We start from the raw sequence: 21875 nt of genomic DNA, 5'->3' as shown, positions 1-21875 counted from the left end.
TTAGTATATAATAGAACCTGCATATGTGACACTTATGTATTTACTATAATATATACTGTAAATATAATATGCAATATTAACATGTAAATCTGTAAACTGCTTTGGCAACATGTTTTTGTTCATGCTATTTGAATAGATAGATAGATAGATAGATAGATAGATAGATAGATAGATAGATAGATAGATACATAGATACATAGATACATAGATAGATAGATATTTTGTATTAAATAACTTGAAGAAAAAGGGTGTAAAAGAGGACTTGTGACACCTCGACTGAAGTACAGTCTGACGCGTTAATCAATAATGAATACTCCTTAATCTGATATTTTCAGTTTATTAGTCGCTACAGTTGTCAAGACGCCTTTTATGTACGCTGGCATGGTACTCCTGATCTCTGATAAACATTACAAGTAATAAGTAATAAACAACCTTTTGATTTCTGGTAATAATATGTTGATTATTTCATGATCTTTAGATAACAGCCATTAAAAAATAATAATTGCAAGCAAGGCCGTTCTTGATTTCTGTATCCATGTAATTAAATGTGCTTTAATATTTCTTTTACAAATCTGTTCTACACATTCACAAACTTGGATTTGTCATGCTGTTTTTTTTCTCACAGATTTAGAAATGTTGATTTACAAGAACAAACTTTGGAAATAAGCTCAATTTTTTTTTTTATTGGCCCTTATTTAGTATCGCCATGTGGTGTTTTTGGGGCGATAAATCAGTATGGAAATGGAGGTAATGTGCTGATAGAATCAGGACTAAATAAGAATTAAAAGAAGAATTTGTTAATATGTCCCTGATTTAAATTGTTGTGATGCCAATCTTCTGTTAGCAGGTGTGTCTCCAGGGAGGGCCCTTGGACACACACCGACTTGTTTGTAGTTTGATGGAGGGTTGATATCAGTTCGGTCAGTGGACAGACTGGTCTGGTGCCAGACTGGTGGGGCGTTGGAGGTGTTGGGAACGGTTAAACGTCACCAGGAGAGATGAAATGTGACTCCACCCCAGAGTTGACTTAATTGCATGTTGTGTCTTCTCACCTGGCTCACATATGTTTTGTCACATAATTAGCAAACCAGGTAAGAATAGAGGATGCTGAAGGCTGAAGGCTACAGATTGTAAAATTCCCCTGAGGCTAATTTGTGATGTTGGACTATATAAATAAAAAAAATGACTTAACTTGACTAATTAGTAAAATAATGTGATTACTTTTTAAAGGACTTTATTGTAATGTGTAAATTATTCAATTTTTCAGGTAACTTGCCCAACAGTGGTCCTCTGGGGGACTTGAAGGTCACCGCTAACTGAGCTGCTACTCTTTGCTCAACCAGAATGTTTTACCATCTTTTCTGCCTTATTTACAATATTGAACAAATCCCATTTAGTCCAGTGTTCTTGAGGCAATTTTCTTCCTATTCTGCTCCTGACATGGTGTGAATGCAGCATTAGCCCGTCCTGCTATTGCTATGTTAGCCTGTTAGTTTACCTCAGATTAGCTTTGGTGCACCATTACATTACCTGCTTATTCTATTAACTGACCCACACGCCTGTTTATAAGGCCTACACTGCTGTATATATGGTCTATAATCTTTTGTCTATACTGTACATTTATAAATTAAACTTTATTTTTATTGAAATAAATGATCATGAAGAAGTATGAACATTTTCAGCATTTCCAACACAATCTTTACTGTCTTGTGATCAACTAATGTTCTGCTGGTGTCAAATGAAAACCTTCGTATGTCTGTGTTAAAAGTTTGAAAACATATTAGATTTAGCAAGATGACAGCGACATTTTGTGGTGAGATCCAAAGGACTTTGAGTTTATACGGTTTGAAGTGGAGTTTTATGAGCTGTAAATTGATAATGGAGGAGCATCTCATCCAAAAGCATGAAAATCATATAAGATGGAGATAAAAGCTTAGCGAAGATGACTCTCACTCTTAATTTTATATTAATGTTCATTAATTTATTTGTCTTTGTGTGTTTAACCCATCACTCTGTGGGGTAAACCAAACTTCAAGACAATCTCTAAACTATCCTGTCCTTTAATCAGGAAACAAATACATGTCACCATTTTTATCTTTCACCTATTTAAAGACTGGTGTTGGATGATGCCACTGAGTGTTTTTCCACACAACTCAAGCAGATTGATTTTGGGCCTTTATTGTGAAGACAGGAAGTTGCTTGTGTGTGGTTGATGCAACTGCAGCTCCAGACCCAGCTCCGGATCCAGCTCCGGATCCAGCTCAGGATCCTGCATTACCAGCAGCTACAAGTGAGGGTGGTTTTTTTTGTCAGTGTGAAGCGTCTCTGTGTGAGATTACTGTGAATGTTTCTGATACTTGTACACGTAAACTGACATGTGTTGGGCACATTTACATGCAGGCACCCTGTATGGAGTCACATATAGACTGAAGCCATAAAGTTGGTGTATAGATAAGAGTCAAAGGTCAAGTGTTCTATGGTGATGTTGGCAGAAACGTTCATTCACATGTAATATAACAGAATAGACAAAATTAACCTGTCACGAAACATCATGACCAGATTAACCTGTTAGGAAGCCCCTATTGACCCCCTACTTCCTACCACCCTCTGTCCATTGTTTATTTAATAATAACAATAATAATAATAATAATAATAATAATAATAATAATAATAATAATAATGTTAATTTATTTGGCACTTACCAAAATCAGGGATTAGAAAGTGCTACAAAAGACAAACATAACATAATAAAGCAATAAAAAGAATGAAGTTAACAGTGAGGATTTAAGACAAAATGCAAGAACAACATGAGTTGCCTCAAATTTACATTAATACAGTGCACACAGAAGAGTAATATCAGTGGATATCTGCCATATTTACACACTTATTTGCAGCAAATTCCCTCTTTGTGTTGCCTCAACAGTCAGGTGCCCATATGAACAGTGGAAGAGGTTTTCCTCACTGTAATCATTCCTCCTGTTCATACTGACTATTAAAAGATTCTCTTCAAATGTGCGTTCAACAAATTCCCAGTGTGTCCACACAGTCATTTACTACAAAAATGCATTTAAAAGTTTATCTGAAACTTATATGAGGCTGCAGCAGTCTGAGTTAGTCATATTAAGTGGATATCTGCCACATTCAGTCTTTTTAGCATCAAATTCCCTCTTTGTGTTTCCCTGTTGAGCTGCGGTGGAAATATAGTAACAAAAAGAGGGACTTTGGCACTAAAAAGACTGTAACGAAAAATATCTACTTGATTTGACTCATTTGAATGGCTGAAGCTTCATATTAACTTCAGATAAACTTTTAAATATATTTTTGCACAGGAGGTTTGTGGATTTTTCCCCCATCACTTACATTGTAAGTGCATTATGAGGGGATCTTCTAATGGTCAGTATAAACAGGAGAAATAATTACAGCTAGAAAAAAAATATTTCGATGTTTATTTGGCCACCTGACCGTTGTTTTAAGACAGACATGAAAAATTGTGAACCTATCCTGCAATAGATCCGCAGGGTGGTTTGTATTTCGTTCAGGCATATTTTACGTCGCATTGTTTGGGGTCCTCACTGGATGCTCGGCGCCAGTCTCCCCGGCAGTCGTAGCAGAAGTAAATACGAGTGAAATTTGGTGAAATATTAAGTGAAATCGAGTTTATAAGGAACTTTTGGATCCTCCGTCGTCCAACAATGAATCTGGAACTGCTCGGTAACTAACAAAAAACATCTCTCTTTGTTTTACATACTCGTGCCTACTCTAACGTCGCTAATGCTACTTGTTATGGTTAGCATTGTAAGTTAGCCTAGCATGCTAACAGCAACCGATACGAATCAAATTAAAATCACACTAATTATCATAATAACAGTGTTAACTTCTGTTACAAGTTTCACATTAAATTGGTTCTTCAGATATCGTCTTTGTCTGATTAAATATGGATAAATGTTTGTTATAAAATGGAAACAGACGAAGTGACAGTTAGCTGCCGTTAGCCTCGATACATTGTTACTGTATGAATTAAATATAAATTTTATACACAGTTTTATTGGGGTTTTCATCATGCATACACACATGCCTACAAATTTATAAATCTCAACGTTATTAGGACCACGGAGAGATAAAAACTCACACATCTGGTCCATATGACAGGAGGTAACGTTACTACTCAGGAAAATAACACTTGAAAAAATTCATACAATGGGAAAAAAATTGCAGTTTATCTTTCTTAACATAAAGAATGAAGGTTTTTAATGTCTAAAATACGCTTAAAAGTCTTTTCGAGTTTCCATGTTAGTCTAGTCCAGGTTTGACTAGTCCAAATACAGTGTTTATTCTTATTTAAACCTGGCTTGTAAGGATCTGGGTGGAGGAAAAGCAGTCCAATCGTACTTATTTATGTTTTCAGAAGTAATTAATATCTAAATCTGGCTTTTAAACAGTCACTATAGTTTACTTGTTAATCTAGTCCAGGTTTGACAAGTCTAATCACTGTGGTTTTGTAGCTAGACCTGGTCTGGAGCAGTGAAATTATTATTGTGCTTTGCATAAAACATTAAAGGCATCAAGACAAAATGTACACATTGTACACAGTATAAAAAGACACATAAATACAATCTAAAAGTCATTTAAGAGTAAAGAAAATAAATATAAGCTAAAATAGAATAAAACAGATAAACATGAGAATAAAAGTTACATTGCAGTGCAAGAAATTAATCAAAAGCCTCAATTTTGATTTAATAAAAGATAGCAGCAAAACAGGAAAGTCTTCAGCCTAGATTTAAAAGAACTGAGAGTTGCAGCAGACCTCAAGTTTTCTGGGAGTTTGTTCCAGATAAGTGGAGCATTGAGGAGCATTGAGGTTTCACAAATCTGAAACTGGGTTTTAAACAGATCCAGAGTCTCAGTGTTAGTCCGGGTTTGATAAGTCTCTTGAGTACGGTGTTATTTTTTTTGTGTGTTACATGTGCTCTGATGTGATCTGGATGGAGAGCAAGGAGTAATATCACCTTATTTCAGTTTTCACAAATAGAGTAAAGGTTTCACAAACCTGAATCTGGATCAAAGTCATCTTCAGAGTCTCTGTTTTTATGTTCAGGGCTGATAAGTCTAAGTACACTGATTATCGAGCTAGACCTGGGTCTGGTGTGATCTGGTCCCCTTTTTCTGTTTTCATAAATAAAAGCTTTCACAAATCTAAAATAGGGTTTAAATACTGTTAAGAGTAGGAACTCTAGTACCTGTTTCACACATTTTAAGTGATGAAACAATGGGACACCAGCCAAGAAATCTTATATCATTAAGTTTCTTTGAATTTAAATTTTTCCTTAACTTCCAAATCTGAAGTTCACCTCAGCATCAAATCTCAGAATTTCTGAAGAGTCATTTTTCCCTATTGTAAATTTCTATTTTTAATGTTTGATAAATTCCGAGTTGTTGCTTACAAATTTCTGACTAAACTTTGGACAAAATTTCAAGGTTTTCTCTCACAAATTTCTCACTTTAATCTTGGATGATTTCCTGCTTTTTTTGGCAGGTAAATATACTCTGTTTTCTTATTAAATTGTAATGACTGTCTGACTTAAATCTTACATCTATAAAAGTTTTCTGTCTTGTAAATTTCTGAATTTATTCTGAATAGTTCCTTGACTATAATGTTGTTCCAAAGCCCAAATACTCTGTACTGCTGTACCACATAGATTATCTGTGCCATATTTATGAGAATGAAATAATGACTGATGGACAGTTGTGTTGTGTGTCTGAGCCAGCTGATACTATACTTCATGTATGAATGTTACTTTTGTTCAGTATTTCTCATCACAGTCTTTATTATTTCTCTCCTAGAATCGTTCGGGCAGAACTATCCAGAGGTAAGTCACCAGCTTGTAATGTACAGATGAGCTTGATAATAAAGAATATATTTTTACTCTGAAAATCATCTTTTTGAGTTTCAGCTTTTGATTTAGGCAACAGTGATATATGAAGCAACGCTGCTCAGTTGCTTCAGGGCTGATGCAAACTCTGACTGTGGTTTTGTTGCGTGTGTTCGTGTGTGTGTGTGTGTGTGTTAGGAGGCAGATGGCACTCTGGACTGTATCAGCATGGCCCTTACCTGCACCTTCAACCGCTGGGGCACCCTGCTGGCTGTGGGCTGCAACGATGGTCGAATCGTCATCTGGGACTTCCTCACACGGGGCATCGCCAAAATCATCAGTGCACACATCCACCCAGTCTGCTCTTTATGGTGAGACGCATCACACATCATCACACAGTGTGCCGTGATAAGTGTCTGGTGAATGTTCCTTTTTTTTTTTTTTACTGTACACTTTACCTCCCTCGCCTACACCATCTTAGACTTTGTCCACATGAAGCCATCTTGTTTTAAGACTCATTATGGTTTAAAAAAGATGTGCGTGTGTTGTCAGGTCGTTTTCAAAAGAGTGTTCCACAGTGAAACACCTGAACAAATAGGACAACAGTGAAATCTTAAATTCATCCTCTGTAGTCACTTGCTGTGTTTTATTTAAACCGAATTCAAGATATATTTGTTCTCATTTACATATTTTTCTGTCTCTGTTGTCAGACAAAGGAACCAGTAAGAAATAGTGATTTTATAATGGCTCATACTTAATTTTAAACATGCTGTCCCTCCTAAGCTTCTGCACTGCGGTGATTAAATCATTATTTTATTTGTTTAATTGTGTTGTTGTATGACAAAATCAACATAAATCTATGTTCATGACAATAGCTGAGTAATTGACTATATTGACATTTACAATAAGTTATCACAGAGAGGGTTAGACTTGGCAGAAAGTTGTCTTTCTGAATTCACTGCCACATAGACCCCTGCCTGACTGGGTGATGTGAAAGTTGGCAACTTTTCACACACCTACTTACGTCACTTGTGTGTGTGTGCAGTTGGAGTCGAGACGGTCACAAGCTGGTGAGTGCCTCCACAGACAACATTGTCTCGCAGTGGGACGTCCTGACTGGAGACTGTGACCAGAGGTTTCGCTTCCCCTCACCCATCCTGAAACTGCAGTGCCATCCCAGAGACATGTGAGTGACCCGACAGCATCTGTCTGTACATGTTACATCTAAGGTTTGGCGGACGGACCTATGCCATGAACAACAGTGACATCCCAAGAAGAGTTTTTGCTTGTTTTAATTTGTCTTGATCAGTAATAAGTTAATATTCTTTGCAATTTTGTACCAACAAGAAATGATGTTTGTGTTTTAGGGACAAGGTGTTGGTGTGTCCCATGAAGTCAGCCCCGGTCCTGTTGACTCTGTCAGACTCCAAACACGTCGTCCTGCCTGTGGACGATGATTCAGACCTGAATGTGGTGGCGGCCTTTGACAGACGGGGCGAATACATCTACACTGGAAACGCCAAAGGAAAGGTCGTTGTCACTATAGTTGAGAACAGAGCACCTGTCGTTCACATCACTGCTTTTAAAGACATCACAAGTCAATGTGAATTTGATTGAGAAAGTTTTATGAGTAAAATTATAATATTTCTCACGCTGGTGCCTCCAGCAGTACAGTCTAAAGACACAGCTGTAGATATCAATGCATGCGAACACCCTTCCACATAGACAACAACAATTTCCCCCTGAATTTTCCAACTTTTTTATTTTACAAAGAAAATTTATGATATCAGAGAAATTTGAAAGACTAAAAATGCTGCACGCAGAACAATGAAATTATGCCGAATAAAAAGAGAAGAAATAGGATGATAGTCTGTGTTGATGTGCCTTTTTTAATAAATAAACTATGACTGAAGCACATGAGGTTTCTCAGTCAGATTCATTAAATGTTCACATATTTATTACAGTATTTGGACACTTAAAAACCACATGAAAAACAATTTTAATCATCAAGTTAAAGAGCAGCTTTCAAATGTCCTTTTTTAACAGATGAAATAACAAATCAGTCACTAAAAGTTACCAAATTATTTGTAAATTTCCCTCCACTAACATTTTATACCAAAAACCTGTTTTTTTTGCTTTTTCTTCAGTTTTATGAATGACATGCAGTGTTTTAGGATGTTTTCCGTCATGTCTCTATCTGTTGCAGATTCTCGTGTTGAACACAAACACTCAGGAGCTGGTGGCTTCCTTCAGAGTGACCACTGGCACCAGCAACACCACCGCCATCAAATCCATCGAATTTGCACGCAAGGGCAGGTGAGAGGCAACAGGAGGTCGGTCTGTATCTAGACCTGGACCAACTAACACAATCGAAACATTGGTAGTCCCTTTGCAACTGTCTTAATTGCTGATTGTTGAACGAACCATATCACGGTGTTTACACAGGATCCACATAAACACACTTGCACACTTGGGAATACAGTTTGTGTGAAATACAAAAGTTGCCAAAACCCTCCAAGAAAGCAAAGAAACTCACTTTAAAAGCCTCGACTGAGAAAGCAGCTCTAATCCTACCTCTCTCTGTCCACCTGTCCTGTTTTTCTGTACAGTTGCTTCCTTATAAACACAGCCGACCGGATCATCAGGGTGTACGACGGCAGGGAGATACTGACCTGCGGCAGAGACGGTGAGCCGGAACCCATGCAGAAACTACAGGACCTGGTCAACAGGTACGTCGATACAGCACACTGTTCCACTACAGCTGAGGACAAAGTCATGCCGTATTAAGTTATGTCTGCAAAAAGTTAGTGATGTGCACATCCCATTCCTAAGTTTAGGTGTGTCCAGACACTGGATTGAAACTCCCAAAACTTTATTGGTTTTTATTTGGTAAATCAGTCCAGTGTCCAGATAGTTTCTATTTCAAGTGCAAAGATTCACTGATACATTATGTAAAGTTGGAACAGTCATTTTTAATGTTGAGTTGTTGTTGTATTATGTTTATTGGGAGCATGTGCAGTGTTAAACATACATGTTAACATTTGATGTACTGCACCAGAGTTAGCTTAAAGCTAATTTTCATCTGCAGTCCCTTACAAATAAAACATATAACAGCACAATAACAAACAGTGCAAAGCAAAAAAACACACAGGACACAGTCTACAAAATACAAAACTACACACAACAGCACATTACGTACACCCACAACGTCAACTAGAAATTAATAATGTAAGCTTGTCAAATTAAAAGCAAGATTATTTGCGTTCATGAGAAGACCATGAGATGGAATTTATATTCAGTGGTTACAGAGCTGAGTAGGTTTTAGCAGATTTTTTTAATTTGGTTTTGAACGTACCGATTGAACTGCAGCTCCTCATGTCATCAGGTAGGAAATTCCACTGAGTTGCGGCTTTCACAGAGAAAGCTGACTGCCCAGATGCAGTGCGACGAAATGGTACGGTACAATCTTGTAAAAGTACACCATGTATCTAGAAAAGTACCAAATAGCCTGAGAGGAAGTAATACGCCTACTCTTTACCCTTTCACTCTTTTAATTTGAGTCTGATTGCTGGTTCGGCCTTTTTAAAGCTGGGATAGAAAGAGAGTTTGAGCTAAATTACAGTTAAGTTTTAAGAAAAAAAGAATTGCGACTGTTAAAGAAACATTGGTTTTTGGTGATGGCGCCATAATATTACAGAGGCAACAAACAGTTTAGCCCTCACATGCAAAACATCGGGGAGTATTTTGCACTTTCTATCTTTGGCTGCTGTTTTTGTAAGCAAATGTGACATTTTTGTAACAATTAGCCTGTGCAGACAGGAATTTGGAAGCGTCTCTGTAACTTTTATTTTTCCCGAGTCTATAAAGTAGCCTTCGTTCTTTTCACAATGTCCTGAAACAGAGTGGTTGGTTTTAGTGTTCAGTTTAAGATGGTAACTTTAAATGGGGTTAATGGGAACTTATTTTGAGTAATAGCCTTGAGGAAAGAGCAGCCCGACAAGAGGAGTACTGGTGTAAGAAAGTCCTGTGATTGTGGAGAGTGAGATTTTATTTGACTTTGGCTCATAAAGGTGTTTTTGGATTATTTTTAAGAGGGAAACCGTTGTGATAAATTTGGCAAGCGATCTCTCTGGAGGGACTGAAAGTTTTGTAGATTTGACATACAATGTTTAAGCAACACTCAGATCAATAAGTGATGATGAAAGAGAGAGCTGAGGAAAACACTTGTTGGAAACATGAAACATGTCACAGTTTATAGTGCTGAATATTTCCCTTCCCTTATGATTCCCCTCTTTTAAATGTCTTTCACCTGTGTTTTCTGTGTTCAGGACTCCGTGGAAGCGCTGCTGTTTCTCCGGGGACGGCGAGTACATTGTGGCTGGTTCAGCCAGGCAGCACGCTCTCTACATCTGGGAGAAGAGCATCGGAAACCTGGTGAAGATCCTGCATGGAACCAGAGGAGAGCTGCTGCTGGATGTCGCTGTAAGGATGCTAAAAATGAAATTGTGGCTCAGTAGAACGCTGTGTAGAGATTAAAACATTCACCCAACACTTCTGAGGGTATATTTATGCTAATATTAAGAGACTATGTTGTTTATAGTCAGATAATTTACCCATTTCACTTTTGACCTATGTCCAGTGGCATCCTGTTCGTCCAATTATCGCCTCCATCTCCAGTGGAGTGGTGTCCATCTGGGCTCAGAACCAAGTGGTAAGTAGACAGTGATAATGAAGGCTGGATGTACACGGATGGATTATTTCAGTGTTCATTCTCCCACATTTCTCATACTCAGCCTCAAAGATTTGGCTCCATGTTCCATATCATTGTCAAAAATATGGGAATTCAGCCTCAAACTACCGGCTGAGTTGATGTAACATGTTGTTATGTTAGATCGACGGCTGAATGTTGGTTTGTCTGCAGGAAAACTGGAGCGCTTTTGCTCCAGACTTCAAAGAACTGGATGAGAACGTGGAGTACGAGGAGAGAGAGTCTGAATTTGACATCGAGGACGAAGACAAGAGTGAACCTGAGCAGACAGGTAGATACACACACACACACACACACACACACACACACACACACACATATATACAATAGTTTGACTGACAGGGTTGTTTTTTCTGGCTCACAGAGGGCCTGTAATGGTGCAGTTTTTGCTGTTACAGTGTAGAAATCCTTACTTCAATAAAGACAAATACCAAAACCTGATGGTATGTAATTTTAAAGCAAAGTCTTTATTGCGTAACATGGCTCCTAAGCCAAAGATTGAAATATAAGGAGTGTTTATTTGTATGGCGGAGAGTTATTTCCCCTCAAAGTCCACATACAGAACATTCAGTACATACCTACTAAGACACAGTTACACCATTGTGTAGAATAAACCTCTCGTGCTCCGTCTGCATTTGATTTTTTTGGATCCAGTCCTGCAGTTCAATACTTCAGATGTTTACCTGTTTCTTTACATAATACTTATTAAAAGTGGATTGTAAATATGTCGTGGACTCACACTGGGAAAGTTACAACATTAAGAATATTTAAATGTCAATAATCAGGTTAAATGTATAACATTTTTCAGAGTGATATTCATGGACATTATTGACCCACAATGCAATGCACAAAGGAAATCGAGGAGCTCACAGCTGACATAAGAATTAAAATGAATTGCGGGCGGCGGTGAAACAGCTCCAGGAATATCTCAGTTACATAAATAAGTGTTACGTCCTTAGAAAAACATTACGCTTTGTCCTTGATTATTTTTACAGCGGCATTCCAAAGTCACATCCTCACTGATTGTCGGCATTTCCTGTCAGTCCAAAACAATAAGATCCATGAATCCCTCGCGCACTCCGCCCCTGAATTATTTGTATCATACGGGGTGGTTGCTATGACAACACTCACCCCTTTTGTTCTGCACGTTTCTCACAACCTCGGTATCGCATACATTTGCATCAACACTCGTGAGTCAAATGTGAGCCAGCTGCTGACAGAAGATTGATGACCACCGTGCTCTGCACTGGTCTTACTGGTTCCACTGGTTCTGTCTCAGGCTTGAACTTATGAACGTGTTGCAGGTGCAGACGCTGCCGAGGATGAAGAGGTGGATGTCACCACTGTTGATCCCATAGTCGCTTTTTGCAGCAGGTGAGTAAGAACAGTACGGTTTACCTCTCTAATCTGAAACGTGTTTATTTTTAGATTTGATCTTCAACGACGCCCTGAATCATCAAAACATCTTTATTCTTGCACATCATAAAATATCACATCACATCACGCTTCCTTCAGATATTGTGAGAATTAGATCCATCATTTCGCCTCATGACACTGGCAAAGTGCTCCAGTCCTTATTACTGTTTAATTGACTCCAGCTTGTTCAAAAACTCTGCTGCCAGACTTCTAACAAACATCAAACAGCTCAGTCACATTATTCCGATTTTAGCCTCATTACACTCACCACCAGTTTGTTTTAGAACTGATTTTTCCAATATTTTTAATCATCTGTTAAGTATTTCATGGCAAAGCTTCAGAGCACATCGCTGAACTGTTAAAACCAAACTATCCTTCATGATGTCTGCGATCACTAAAACGAATCTAATTGTCCTTCAAACTACTGTGAACTGAAATCCAAATGGAAGAGAGCTTTTTGTAGGTGTTGCCTGTAAAATCTTGTTTATTTAATACTGTGTCTACGTATCAGGATTAGTTTTCTCTGTTCATTCTCTATTTGTGAGCCACAAACTTGTTTTTGAAAGACACAAATAAAGTTTATTTTATATTAGATTTAAGGGTGAATAAGCTATTCAGCCACTGAGAGTCTTGTTTGTCCTGCAGTGATGAGGAGCTGGAGGACTACAAAGCCCTGCTGTACCTGCCCATCGCCCCAGAGGTCGAGGACCCAGAGGAAAACCCCTTCGGCCCCCCGCCTGACGCCTCGGTTCAGACCGCCACTCCAGAGGAAGCGTTGGCAGGCGGCGACAAGAAGCAGCGGCAGCCTTCATCTGAAGGAGGCCCGGCCAAGAAAAAGGCCCGCACCACCACCATCGAGCTGCAGGGGGTGCCCAGTGACGGTGAGAGAGTGGATCATGACAATAAATATACACACAAGATGCCATCTGGGCCTTTATTTTCCTCAACTACAGGAAATCAGAAACAGGAGACATGCCTTTATTCATTAGATTTCCTGTTGTTGATCATATTTTGGTATGAAGCCTCCCTGTTTTCTAATCTGCTCCCGCTTTAAAAGCTGGACTTGGATTCTGAGTCTGTCCTCTCTGTCCTCAGAGGTGCACCCCCTACTGGGTGTGAAGGGGGATGGCAAGTCCAAGAAGAAGACAGCAGGCCGCCCCAAAGGCTCCAAAGGTAAAGACAAAGACTTCCCCTTCAGGCCCAAGCCCTACAGGGGCGAACGGCCCTCCTTCCCCGTGGAGGCCCTGGGCAGCTCTGGCCTGGGAGGAGGAGGAGGAGGAGGAGGGATGAAGGGCAGGGCAGAGGGGGGCCTGGCCACAGGTAAGCATGCCACCGCCCCTGCTGCTGCTGCTGCTGAGTCTGGAAGCTCTGCTAGTCCTGCTGCCCTGCTAGTCTGATTGACACCAGCCCAGCCTGTCTCCAAAGCACCCCAACCCCTCTGTACTGCTTCCACCCAACACCAACACCCCCCCCCCCCTACCCCCACCCCAACCCCACCCCACCCCCACCCACCCACTTCCCCTCCCCCCCAACCACACAGCTCACTGACAGAGACCCGTCTGCTGTAAAGCCACAGTCTGGAGGACAGAATCTGCACATGTCAGAGCAGTATTTCATTAAATTAAAGCTCATCCAGTCTGAAATGATTAATAACACACAGCTCTACTGGTGAGACTGGTTAGAGTCCCTCCTTTCCAGACACACCAGAGCTCCAGTGAAATGTGACATCACCCACTTTGTTCATATTTCTCAAGAAATCTAGTATGAAATGTTGATTGCAAAAATTCTTCTTATTTTTCTCCACCAAAGCTGTGTCCACCCCTGAACAGTTTTAAACAACCTCCCATTTAGTCGACCTTGTTTAAAACTGGTGAGAATGGCACCAGTTAAACCTCGCTATCGACTTAACATCGACTCTTAGGCCACATGAAAAGGTTTCAGTCTGTGTTCAGTGAACTTTAGTGGACTTGTTTTGTGTTACCAAGCAGAGAAACTACAGGATTATGAGTTATAAACATGTGAAATCAGTATGAATATAAACAAACATAAATTAACTCACTGGCAACTTGTCCTTTAATAATTGAATCACAGGACATATCTGCTTGTAGTTATTTATGACAAACACTGTCTACATTAATGTCATGTTGCTATAGTTTAGATTTTATCAAGTCTGATCCAACTCTTGTAGTTATTATTAAATACTGGTTCTGGTTCTTCTTCTCATCATGTTAAAGGTAAAGTTGTAGAAAATATAACTATTCTCTTACAATCCACAAGATAAATGTTTGTTTTTTTTGAGGTAGACACCATGCACCAGCTGTTTCTGAGACATCATGACAGTGTTGAGTACAGGGAATTGAGAACCGGTAATTTTTGGAAATTCATGCCAAAACCTCCCTTTTATTGTGAAAAATACTTTTGGGAACTCCGGAGTTGAAGCATGTGTGGGCCTGTGTGTCCGTGTACTGAAAACTGGACACCTGACTGGAGTTGGAAAATTTCAACCTTAAGATTTTGTAACTGAAGTGATAAAAGCGTCTCAACTTTCAACTGCAGACGTTTCTTCCAGTTACTTTTCATGCTAAAGCAGCGGCTTACAGTTCGGCTTTTAATTCTTTTTGAATATGTGAACAAAGTGGAGTGCGAAATCTGTAAACAGGAAGTCTGCTGGCTGTCCAACAAACGTCTGAGACATGCAGCCTCCACCCTGAATCAGAGAGCAGTTCAGTGTTGTTACAACTACACTATTCTATAAGGTTAACACTGTGGTTTTTCCTCCTCAAACGTTGTTAACTTAAAGAGAAATACTTCTACTGAAATATTACAACAAAGTTACGTCATATAAACGTCATTTTATGATTAATTATCCACATATGAGTCAGAAACAAGCTGTGTGGTCAGAAATGAGCTGTTTGTCCTCTTATTATTCAGTGTTGTGTCACAGTTTTGTTGCTCCCAGACTGTGGCTTTATGACTGTTTAACCTCTGCTAACTTCAGCTTCACTTGGACTAATTCGCGTCATTTGACCTTTGGTGAAGTTGGACTGTGGTTGGCAGATGGATGTTGAAGTGGCTAACGTTGGGATGGTGCAGCTTGTTTCCCTGCGGGCTAGCTGGCTAGTCTACGTCTACTTCCTGCTTGGCCTTTGACCCTCCTGCTCCCACTCCCACCTCGCTCCTTGGGCTTGTCATGTGACATGAATGTGTGTCTGCAGCAGCGCTGCTCAGGTCCTGTCCTTTCTGTTTCTGTGTGTGTCTGAGAGACGTGAGTGTACGTTTATGTAGTCGGTGTTAATGTCTGAACTCATCCCACTTTGACCATCCATGAAGAGAACACATTGACATATTTTGTTACTCAACAGCTACGCAATGCTGCAGGTGTGCAGATTAAATTTAAACACCCCCCCTAAATTCAAGACACGCTGCTTTGTCAAGTACAAAAAATCAATTAGCCATTTTACAAATTAATACATTATTATAAATAAGCGACCAAACACTGATCATCCTCAGCATCAAATGAACAAATACAGGTGAATAAATCATATAATCATATAGAAGATTAGACATTTAGTAGGTTAACATTAGTACTTGAGAATATCAAGACAGTTAGAAAAAACAAGAGAAAAATAAAATATATATAATATAAAATATACAGAACCAGTCAAAGGTTTGGACCTTTCTGTTCTCTATCACCCAAACTTTTGACTGGTTCTGTATATTTGATGTAAATTATTTTTAAATTTGCTTTCTTTCTGAGAGTTAAATGAGAAAATTGATGTCAATCTCACACACAAACAGAAATGTAAAAAGTTTTACGGTGATTTTGTGGGGAAGTCACATGCTGGAACTATTTCTAGACGAACAGAAGTATATCCATTCGCCTCGTGTGATTGTGCAGAGTCTCCGGCTGTAACACGGGGTTGACTGGATAGTCTGTGAGCTCAGGTTTTGGTTTCTGTTCAAACCTCACTGTGATGACATCAGGAAGCCGCACGCAGCTGTTTGACAAACTGTTATTTTTACATTTCTGTTTGTGTACATATTAAATAAACAAGATGCATGTTAATCAGTGAGTCTTAGAGGTGTTGGTAAGTGTATTTTTGAACTCAGGGTAGCTGTTTCCCTTTGCTTCCAGTCTTTATGCTAAGCTAGGCTAACATGTCCTAACTCCAGCTCTGTACTGTCACATGTCGAGAATATTTCCCAAAATATTAACATAATATTCTAACATAACATTTTCCTGAAGCATTATTAATTATTAAATTTAATTATCAAAACTTGACAGTTAATAGCTGACGGCAGATTGTCAACCGGTTCTAAAACTACTTTTAGACCTTGTTGTTAATAATACCTGTTGAAAAAGTCAATGTTTATATTCAGCAGAGTCAAAGTATTGTTTTGGAAGTGACACTAAAAGGCAGGCGTATTTATTTCCACTCAACCTGTTTTATAAGTATATTTAATCATAAATTCAACAACCGAGTCATGTGATACTCTGCTCTGCCGCTCTCACTCTCTCTTCTCTAACAGAAATACCATTTTCTGTCATTAATCCCTTAATTCACTTCTACTTTCTAACTCAACGACTGGTAGAGAGATCCATGACCCCCACAGGATAAATTGCAAGTTTTCTAATAATTTGCTTTATGACCAAATATCTGCAAAAGGAATAACATCCCCTTCAGCCTCAGCTGTACTTTATGTTTAATGCTAATTAGCAAATGTTAGCTCTCTAATATGCTGGTGAACATAGAAAACATTACCAGCTAAACATCAGCATGTTAGCATTATCATTGTGAGCATGTAAGCATCCCGATGTTAGCATCTAAGTCAAAGCGCCGCTGTGCCAAAGTGCAGCACGGAAGTACACTAGTGCGTCTTTGTGTGGCCTCATTTGCGTGAATTTGATTGCTGGATTGTTTGTGTTTATTCACCCAAAACAGACACTACCAAATAAACACACACAGCCTTCCAGCAGCTTGAAACATCTGGAAGAACTGTGACGCTTTATTAACAGTCGCTTAAAAATGATTTAACACAAGCAAATTAAATTGAAAACTGTATTTCTGTTAGAGAAGAGAAAATGTTTTTGTTGTAACTAATTTTACTGATTTACTGAAGTGAACCACAGGTAATTCCAGCCTTCCTCAAATGTTTTTCACCCGGCAGTTATTATTAGTAATCTGAGAGTTTACACTAGTTTAATTGAAGGAGAACATTGTGTGAGTTTCGTCTTATTGTTCCTGATATACGTGTGTGTTCCTCCTGCAGGGAGTCTGGTGTCACAGTCGTACAAACAGCATGACATCGGAGGGATGGACTGATCACTGCTGTGTACGGTTATTTCACGAGCACCGACAGGCTCAAACAAAGAGACACAAAGCTTGATGTCATGTACAGACTTTTTGAGTGAGCAGCCTGTTCGGTGGCGCAGACTTGTTTCCTCTCCCAACCAGAGCAAAAAGCATCATCACGGGGAGCCTCTTCCGCCCGGATCACTGACAGGAGTCGACAAAGAGAGCTTGAAGCCGCCGAGTCGTCACAGTAGAGATCACATGCCCTCGTTAGGATTCATCATGTATAGAACGCCCGCGTCCTGATAGTGTATGTGTCGTCTTTCTTGTTGTTTTTATACGTATTAAAACATTTTGATTTATAAGTAACGAGGCTGTTGTGTGTTTCTGTGTTCGAGCCTGAACTCTGACCTGACAGATGTTGGATTTCTGAGGCAGATGTTGATTTTTTTTTTTTTTTTTTTTTTTTTTTTGAAAGCTGAAAAAAGAATCTGACAAAGATCTATTAATCTGCTGCTATGACAGAACTTTTCTAATCAGATAAATGTAATGGTAAGCTGTAGGGCTGCAACTAACAATTATTTTCCTTATTGATTAATCTGTCTTTTTTGGGGGGATTAATTGTTTAGTTTTGTCTACAACCTAAAGATATTCAGTTAAATGTCATAGAAGACTAAAGAAACCAGAAAATATTCACATTCAATCAGACAATTTGGGCATTTTTGTCTTTAAAAAATTACCCAAAATGATTAATCGATTATCAAAATAGTCAGCGATTAAAAACGTGTTGACAACTAATCAATTAATCGACTAAGTGTTGCAGCAGCTCTAGTAAGCTGCTTGCTCTGATAAAATATTAGAGTGCACCAAATCCTGTTTTTTATCATCGTTCTAACGGGGAATGGGAAAGGCTTTTATGAATTTATGTTCTCAAGCAGATCAGCTGAACTTTTCATACTGTGAATGGGTCCAAATTCCATCGTATGAGTCACAGACCACATATTTTTACTGGAAGAAAGTGACTTTCGACTAGTAAGTACCCTACGTTCAGTTAGGAGGGTTGTTTATTCAGAGCGAAACTATGTTTTTATATGAAGTTCCGGTAAAGGAGGCAGTGGTGGAGGAAGTATTTAGATCCTCAAATTACACGTTAACAAATGTTCAAGTCTGTCTTAAAACAACAGTCAGGTGTCCACATTAACAGTGAAAGAGGTTTTCCTTGCTGTAATCATTCCTCCTGTTCATACTGGCTATTAAAAGATTCTCTTCAAATGTGCTTTTAATGTAAGTGATGGAGGCCAAAATCACACAATATATACAATATTAATACAATAATGTTTTTTAATGGACTATTTTCAAAGTGTTGGAGGTTTTTGAGGTGGACAAAACGGAAGAGAGGCGTCTTAAAATTGTGATAAATGTGATTGTTGAGAGCAAACTGTAAATATTAAATTAATGAAATGTGACAGGCAGACACATCAGTAAATGGAACACACAAAAAGTGTGTCCACACAGTCATTTTGTGCAAAAAAAAATGTATTTAAAAGTTTATCTGAAGCTTATATGAGGCTTCAGCAGTGTGAGTTAGTCATATCAAGTGGATATCTGCCACATTTACAGTCTTTTTAGCATCATATTCCCTCTTTGTGTTTCCTTGTCGAGCTGCGGTGGAAGTATAGTAACAAAAAGAGGAACTTTAGCACTAAAAAGACTGTGACGTTGAAAGATATCTACTTGACTTGACTCATTTTAAAGCTTTAAGCGACTGTGGATTTTGTCCCCCATCACTTACATTGTAAGTGCATTATGAAGGGATCTTCTAATGGTCAGTATGAACAGGAGGAAAGATTACGGCAAGAAAAACCGGTTTCAGTGTTCATTTGGGCTCCTGACTGTTGTTTTAAGACAGACTCGAAAAATGGTGAACCTGTCCTTTAAGTAAATAACGCACTGTAAAAATACTCCATCACAAGTAAAAGTCCTGCTTTGAAAATTTCAATTAAGTAAAAGTTTGAAGTATAATCAGCAAAATGTACTTAAAGTATCAGAAATATCCTAAAATGCTCCCTGGGAGAGTTTTACTCGCATATGTTGTATTATTGAATAATTATTGATCCACTGAAGTATAAGTACTATTTTACCGTTGGAATAGGTCAACTATTTTTTATACATATACTACTATTATATACTACTATTTTATATACAGTTGGAAAGTTTAATCTACACCAATGCATCATTATTTATAAGATCATTGTATGTGTTTTATGTAAAATCTTAATCTTTAAAGTAACTTTAAAATATGTAAAGTTGTCAAATAAATATAGTGGAGTAAAAAGTTTAATATTTTACTTTTTTACTGTTCACAGGTAGTTTGAATAAGTTATCAAATCATACTTTTTGAGAGTCCTGATAACTCTCTGTACTTTTCCTTTGCTGCTCAGGGGTTATCTCGACTTTCTGTGAATGAATGCAGGCATTACTCATTAATCTTGTGATCAACTGTACGTTTCCACTCCTTTATCCTCTCACGTCATCATCATGCTGTCAAAAATGCGTGGATTTTTCCTTTAGCTTCTTCCCGGTCCCACCTATCCAAACCTGATCCTACCCGCTCCGACCAATCACAGCAGAGTGGGCGGGGCATCAGAGAATAAACCTCAAGAATGATTGGTTTATCAACTTGTCAATCAGACAGCGAGTCAAGCTAGACAGTTAACCAACATCACATTGGAAATAACCTAAAAATAAAAGCAATGAAACTCAAAGTTGTGTATTTTTGTTTTAGGAACAAGTAAAGAAAGTTGAAATAATGACATAAATAAACATAAAATATTCAGTGGTAACATTATAAGATATGTGGTGTTTGAGTTAATCAGATTTTTTAATTGACGCCCACCCATCTTTACAACAAACAGTCATAATACTAAACAGATAGTCTTTTTTTAAAATCCTGTAATACTATGACGTTATTCTCAATATTAGGACTTTTGTCATACACATATGACTTTTTTCTTATTAAACTACAGCTTATTACACAATATTACTTTTCTTATAAGATTAAAACTTTCTCCTAATACTAATTTCTCTCAAAAAATTACAGCATTCTTCTTGTAATAAGATTTATTTGTAATGCAATTATGACTGTCTTCTTGTAATTACTTTTTTTCTCATTAAACTATACCATTATAGTAAGATTACTACTTTCTTCTCATAATAAGATTATTATTATTTTTTTTTTTTAATTACTATTGTATTTATTCTGTTTTGGACATATGTTAAACATACTAAAAACAATCAAAAAAAGAGAAAAAACAAGCAAGTATATAAAATACCCCTCTAGATGTTTTCAATTTGCTTGTTGTGTCTGATTAATAGTTCAAAACTTTAAGACATTCAATGTGCTTTGTCATATATAACAAATAAAAACAGCTAATCCACACTTTTGAGAATCTGGAACCAAAGAACGTTTGGCATATCTGCTTGAAAAATTACAGAAACAATTCATCAATAATCAAAATAGTTCCTGATTAATTTTCTTTCAATCAACTAGTCGTTGCAGCTCTGTTTGAGAGTCCTTTTAGTCAGCAGCTAAGAGACGGCTTTATTAGATTTTTCCAGCACATAAAATTTGTATATTTGAGGTGCAAATAACAGAAATACTAAATAATTTTCTTTTCACAACATACATTACATTACATACAGTAGAACATTATTTCCATGGACAATGATGTAGTGTCCCCTTATCTTCTTCACATTTAAAGATCAGGTTCACAATTTTTAAAGTCTGTACTTACAATGTAAGTGATGGGGTACAAAATCCACAGTCCTTCTGTACAAAAATGTGTTTAAAAGTTCATCTGAAGCTACTATGAAGCTTCAGCCGTCCAAATGAGTCAAACCAGGGTGGATATCTTTCAATGTTACAGTATTTTTAGTGCCAAAGTTCCTCTTTTTCTTACTACACTTCCACTGCAGCTCAACAGGGAGACACTGTCTGAGGAAACACAAAGAGGGAATTTGATGATAAGAAGACTGTAAATGTGGCAGATATCCACTGCTGAAGCCTCATATTAGCTTCATATACACTTTTAAATGCATTTTTTTGCACAAAATGACTATGTGGACACACTGTGGATTTTGGCCCCCATCATATACATTGAAAGCACATTTGAAGTGAATCGTTTATTAGTCAATATGAACAGAAGGAATGATAACAGCGAGGAAATCATCTTTCACTGTTCATATGAGGACCTGATTGTTTGTCAAAAACATTTAAACTTTTTCTCAGAAATGTATTTCTCTACTCTTTAATGCTCGGTGGTTTTTATATTGAAGTCATAATCGGAAGTAGTATTGTGGGTGGCAGGTAACTTGTCCGGGCGGCAGCGATATTTGTTTTCCTAGGATGGCGAAGTCATGACCTGCCCTACTCTGCCTCTGATTGGCTTACCCTTTTATTCTTACCCTAAATTTAACCAATCCAGCCAACGAAAGCAACGAGTACTAGCCCATCAGAGGCAGAGTAGG

The 21875-nt window shown here is 38.1% G+C and overlaps 1 protein-coding gene across 2 annotated transcripts; it reads left to right on the top strand.

Moving 5' to 3' along the window:
• Nucleotides 1–3549: 3549 nt before the first annotated feature.
• On the top strand, nt 3550–17717 carry rbbp5 (retinoblastoma binding protein 5). 2 transcript variants are annotated; one of them, XM_042406352.1, is made up of 14 exons: nt 3550–3711; nt 5842–5867; nt 6069–6241; nt 6916–7056; nt 7238–7400; nt 8077–8186; nt 8480–8599; nt 10199–10352; nt 10510–10581; nt 10792–10909; nt 11943–12012; nt 12700–12935; nt 13150–13374; nt 17326–17717. In XM_042406352.1, exons 1-14 carry the CDS (start codon nt 3693–3695, stop codon nt 17376–17378), a joined length of 1680 nt encoding a protein of 559 aa, XP_042262286.1. In that variant the 5' UTR covers nt 3550–3692; the 3' UTR covers nt 17379–17717. The 2 variants fall into 2 exon arrangements, with proteins under 2 accessions (XP_042262286.1, XP_042262287.1); XM_042406353.1 differs by having other exon boundaries at nt 3551–3711; nt 13150–13227.
• Nucleotides 17718–21875: the final 4158 nt, after the last annotated feature.

The sequence above is a fragment of the Thunnus maccoyii genome, chromosome 3 (genome assembly GCF_910596095.1).
Source record: "Thunnus maccoyii chromosome 3, fThuMac1.1, whole genome shotgun sequence".
Classification (NCBI taxonomy): domain Eukaryota; kingdom Metazoa; phylum Chordata; class Actinopteri; order Scombriformes; family Scombridae; genus Thunnus; species Thunnus maccoyii.
Note: the sequence above shows the minus strand (reverse complement) of the source record. Positions and strands in the feature narration are given on the sequence as shown.

Excerpts from the sequence above, each read along its gene's own strand:
- rbbp5 (XM_042406352.1), top strand. Across the intron at positions 6,242-6,915 it reads CACCCAGTCTGCTCTTTATG|TTGGAGTCGAGACGGTCACA; the intron begins GTGAGACGCATC and ends GTGTGTGTGCAG. Across the intron at positions 10,910-11,942 it reads GAGTGAACCTGAGCAGACAG|GTGCAGACGCTGCCGAGGAT; the intron begins GTAGATACACAC and ends AACGTGTTGCAG.